This window comes from Camellia sinensis, chromosome 2, assembly GCF_055761805.1.
Source record: "Camellia sinensis isolate YWXY chromosome 2, ASM5576180v1, whole genome shotgun sequence".
Taxonomy (NCBI): Eukaryota; Viridiplantae; Streptophyta; class Magnoliopsida; order Ericales; family Theaceae; genus Camellia; species Camellia sinensis.
Genome location: NC_138962.1, coordinates 226512602 through 226517830, shown reverse-complemented (window position 1 = coordinate 226517830; position 5229 = coordinate 226512602). Strand labels below are relative to the sequence as shown.

The window sequence follows — 5229 nt, the reverse complement described above, 5'->3', positions numbered from 1 at the left end:
AATCCTAATAGGACTTCTACTCCTCCATGCAGAGTCCTCCTAGGATTCATACTCCTGAAAGATAATGCTTATCCTTCAACACCCCCCCTCACTGCTTAAACCAAGTGAGATGGTTTTTACCACGGCTGAACTCCAATATGACCGAAGTAATCATGGTTATGCTGAGCCGTAGAGTAGGCCGAACTATCCTTAGTTCGGTTCTTCCTTTCGCTACACCTTATCTCGGTTCTCTCATGTACAAACCATGGTATGATCAAACCGAGCTACCGAATAGTGGGTTTTGACCGTTCTAGACACAATACGCCATGACCGGGCTAACTCTAAGACCAGACTAACTTCCAAGTGTCTTTAGACCGAACTAACTTCAAGTCTCCTCCGGGCCGGACTAGATTCGGGGCTCTTGTATCGGACTAACTTTAAAGCCTTTTTACTCAGCCCTTTGTATAGCGGCCCATGACGGCCCATTACCCAGCTCGGCCGAATTTTCATATAATTGATAGAGTATAACCGTCATGATTCATGTATTATAACTCTAAGGTTTGGGTATTTTTATTTAATGGCCATAATCAGTTTGTTAGTTACCCGACAGTCAACAACGTGTGTTATATGTGCCAAGTGGGAGAATGTAAGAATATCCATAAAGTGGCTCATATACCACATGTTTGTTTTATTTATTTAGTTATTTATATTATATATATTTAATTAGTTTAATGGTTAATGGGTAACTAGCGTCTGTTCACTATCCTATATGGTGGTTTCATGGGACTGGTTTCATGGGACCTTACAACTTCCCTGATGGTAGGAAGTTATAAGGAGTTAGACTTGGATATGGGTCCAAACCTATCTATATATATGTCTGTGATAGCCATCAAACACAGACGTTGTTTTGTGAATAAAATAGGCTTGAAACTCTGTTCCTTTTACTTTTCTCATATGGTTCTGTAAAAGTGTTTTGTGAGTGGGTTTTGTTTCAAAGGCTTGAACATCATGGCAAGAGGTATTTTTCTTTCTGAATTAAAATTATTTTAATTCTCACAAAAGAACCACGTCTCGAACCGGAATTGCCCACAAATAGGAAATAACAGAAAAAGGGAGCTTTTGAATAAAACAGAATTTTTTTCCTGGGAATAGGAGAGGATGTTCTTTTTTCCTCAAGCTTTGGAAAAGTGTTGAGTATAAATAGGAGTGAAGGTCTTGAATCTCCAACACTCAAATTGAAAAATATTAATAATTTTAATTAAAATGTATCAGGTTTTATTTGGCCTAACAGTTTCACATGTTTATTGCCATTAAAGATAATAATAGAATATATAATAAAATATATTAAAAGAGTTTTATATGAAACAGTTTGTAACAGTAAGAAATTGATTTGGTTTCAAATTCTTAATCAATTACAAGTTTTGAAACTTACAATCAGGTTTTCCAGCAAGTTGAAACTGAGTGGTGATAACATAATTTATTCAGGATCATGAATTAATGACACTTAACGATGGAACACATTGTATATGTAGATTGCATTTGCATGGTGGAGAAAACACACACTAAAATTGGTGCATTGTGTTGTCATGCAAGTTTGTTACTCTATGGTGTACACTTCACAGTTTCAGTTACCAAACAGAGAAGTTTTTTCAGTTTGATGGGAAAACAACCGAAGGATAGACTTGTTCATGACGAACTCAGATCTTTTCAAGGATTTTCATTGTTTGATCGTCTATTTTCTTTTGTTCGGATTTCTTATCATCTTCAGGCTTGAATTCAGCTAAATCTGCTAGCTTGTCGACAACATCAACAATTCCTTCTATTCTTGCTGTTATTTCGATCAGCAAAGATATTGCTGTGGCCAGTGGAAGAATCTCTGTGAGAGGTACTATCAACTGTTCTGTGTTTGGCTCTTCTTTTTCATTATTTGCCGGTAGCGAGTCCAAAAGTAGCCAGTTGGGAAGGGCTTTTAGGTCATTTTGAAGCTCTTGAACTGCGAAGTTCATTTCAGAAACCAATAAATCTGTGGCAGATGACTTTGTCATGGTTTTCATTGTCACTGACAATTCTTTCAAGACTTTGGAACAATGAGAGCTCAGTCTAATGCAAACATCACTGAAGTTGTTCTTTAGAAACTCTGGTGCCTGTGGTGGTGCAAGAATTTGGAGCAACGGCATATAACAACATATTGCTAATGCTTCATTTGTTTCGATCGAAAACAGGGAAAACATTTTTTGGAAAATATTTTTTGCATTTTCTGGTGTTCATCCTCAATGGAAAACAAGCTTTATTTTGGTGACTGTAAAACAAATCAAGTTACTTGAGTTTGACTCATTTGTGTTCAGCTCCAAAGGCAAATAAGTCAAAATTTGAATACATTTTGAAACTTACTAAGTTTTGAAGTCAAATTTAAACAATATACTACATGGGCTCAGTTCGTTTACAATCCTAATAATGTAACCTCATTTGAATTCATTTTCAAGACTAGTGGTTTTACCTGAATTTCTGAGTTGATGCAAGTATTAAAAGATTCAATGCAGAAAGCGCAGTTGCGCATTGCAGCGCCAATCTTGAGGTACTGTTTCCATGGATGCCGGAAATTGAAGGGCCCGTGTGCAGGCTCCCATCTCGCAAAATTCGCCTGCAGGAAACATATGAAATTACTAAAAATAAACTTGTTTGGATCTTAAATTTTTGTTAACACTTGACCAGAATGATCAGGGGACGTACCATGGTTTCCTCTGACGCCTTTGAATTAAGTGCACATTCGTAACCTCGCAGCATTTTCCCGGAATCTTTTTTTGTGGAATCTTGCTCGTTCGCATTTCCATCGTCGTTGAAGTACTCTGCTACACATCCTGAATTTCAATTTCCGTTGTAAAGTTAATGTTTGATATCATTATCAATGCACGTATGATTGGGATTTTATATGCATACCATCCAAGGAATCTGCAAGTTTTTCCATGTTTCGATTTATGAGAAAGTGAAGCTCTTTGCCTGCCCAGACGGGGCAGAAGATCATGCTTGTAAGAATGCAGATGGCGGTTCCGATGACAATCGTTGCCACTCTATGATGTGCCATTTCGAACAATCTGTCTACACGATAGCCTGAGACCGACACCAAACTGAAGGTGAGGATGAAGATCATGGCACCGTAGTCGAACCTTGCTTTGAACGATGGAATGAATCGCGAGAAAGTTGCTGTTGAAGCTGTAAAAAAAAGGACGAATTGTCATTTTGAGCACTGCAAAGTCTGGGGAAAAAAAAAAAGACAGAGAGATGATCGAATGTGTACACACTGAGAATAAAAATAAACACTCCGGCGATCACTGGCTCAAATTTTGCTCCAGATTGAGTAGCAATCCAATGAACACCGATACCCAGACAACCGGCAAGAAAAGTTCCAGTTGCTCTGTTGATGCTTTTGCAGAGTGTTGCACCTGCAATAAAAGTGAACTTTAAGTCTCAGCCGAAATTTTCCTGGAAAATTTAGTACTCAACATAAGGTTTGCAGTTATTTTTGTCAGTGACCGTTAATTAAACAAGAAAAGAGACCGGGGTCAAGAGTTATATTGGTTCAATCCATGATCGAATATATAGAGGGGTTTTCAACCCAACCAGCATGGTGAATTGTGACCGGTTTGAGCAAGTCACCGGTTCAGCCCCTAGTTCAAACTGTTTTACAAAAATGAAAAAATCGAGTCAAGGGTTACTGGTTCAATTGTCAAGTCAATTGGAATTTGAACCGGGATAGAATCAAGGGCAGAGGCATAGGGGTCAGGGGGTCCTGGCCCTCCAACCTTCTATAAAATCTCTATTTTATATGTATGTTTTTGCCAAGTTTTTTTTATATATTACATAATGCCCCTAATTTCAATTCAACATTCAAAAAAAATTGTCAAGACCCCCGGTTTGAGCAGGTCACTAGTTCTACGACTAGTTTTTTTTTAAAAAAAGTCCCTTTTTTTCCGGCATTTTAGTGGGTTTTTCGCACCGGAATAGGACAGTCCGATTCGATATAGAATACATGAACAAAAAAAGAAAAATAAGCATATTAGCAATGATGATACCTACCCACTGTGTATTCAAAAACAACCACAACGGTCATAACTGCCCACATAGCATTCCCGCCAACACCATCATACAAAGGCCTCACATAGTAAAACAATGAGACGAGAGACAGAGCCAGTCCTACTTTGAGACAATGAATAACCTTTTTGGGCTCAGAGACACCTAAATTCCAAGCTTTTTCTAGAAAGCTCCAAATCTTTGATACAAACCATAAAATCAAACCCTTCAATCTCATGAAGGCTCTGTGGGCCAACCCAGATTCGGGCTGCAACTTCTTCGTCGTCCCATCAGGTTTTTTCGTGGTCCATTCCAACCCGCCACACGATTCTTTTTCGCTAGCCATCTTCGAGGAAAAATGATAAGTACTGTGAACTGTGAGGTGGGATATGAAGTCGAAGAACTCAAATGAGGAGAGATGAGTTGCAAAGGGAGAGATTGAGATGCCAAAGTTGTGGGAGGAGAGTTTAAGTTGCCATGAAAATGTGTTTGTTTTTTGTTTTTTTCTTTTCTGGTATGGTTGTTGTGGCATGTCGCCCATGTCAAGTATTTATATATTGCAGTTTTAGGTTGCTTTTTTCTTTTTTTTTTTTTCTTTTTTTTTTGTGATTAGCAGTTTTAGGTTGCTTGTATTGCTGTTTTTCTTTTATAAAATGAATCAAATTATTTGAGTTTGACTTAGGTATATATGTTACAATAAAAAAAAATTAAGGTAATGTTTGATTTGATTTTTAAAACATGATTTGGGTGAAAAAATTTAAAAGTTTGTTTGGTTAATTAGTTTTTAAAATACAATTCAAAACTCAATTTTCTCTCTCCTCTCTCCGTCACTTTTTTTAAAAAAATTAATAAATCAATCCATCATTTTTTTTCTCTCTTTTCTCTTATCTCATTCTTTCACATTCCATATATTAATCAATCAAATTTTCTCTCATACCCACCTATTCAAATAAATAAATAAAAACTACAAATCATTCAAAAATTATTTTCAAAACTCATAACAAAACAAATTTTCAACTTTCAAAATTCTTTTCAACAACTTATGTTTTAAAATACAACCCAAAATTCAAAATTTATTTCAAGGGTAAATTACATTGACACCCCTTGAGATTTGGTCCAATTACAATCCACCCCTGACATTTTGGAAATTACATTCTCACCCCTGTGGTTAATAGTCTCATT

The 5229-nt window shown here is 36.7% G+C and overlaps 1 protein-coding gene across 1 annotated transcript; it reads right to left on the bottom strand.

Moving 5' to 3' along the window:
- Positions 1 to 1347: 1347 nt before the first annotated feature.
- LOC114272794 (aluminum-activated malate transporter 10) lies at positions 1348 to 4672 on the bottom strand. The gene is made up of 6 exons (XM_028214499.2): positions 4054 to 4672; positions 3279 to 3419; positions 2917 to 3189; positions 2710 to 2837; positions 2477 to 2620; positions 1348 to 2123 (listed from the first exon to the last, which is right to left on the bottom strand). Exons 1-6 carry the CDS (start codon positions 4586 to 4588, stop codon positions 1677 to 1679), a joined length of 1668 nt encoding a protein of 555 aa, XP_028070300.2. The 5' UTR covers positions 4589 to 4672; the 3' UTR covers positions 1348 to 1676.
- Between the last annotated feature and the right edge of the window lie 557 nt (positions 4673 to 5229).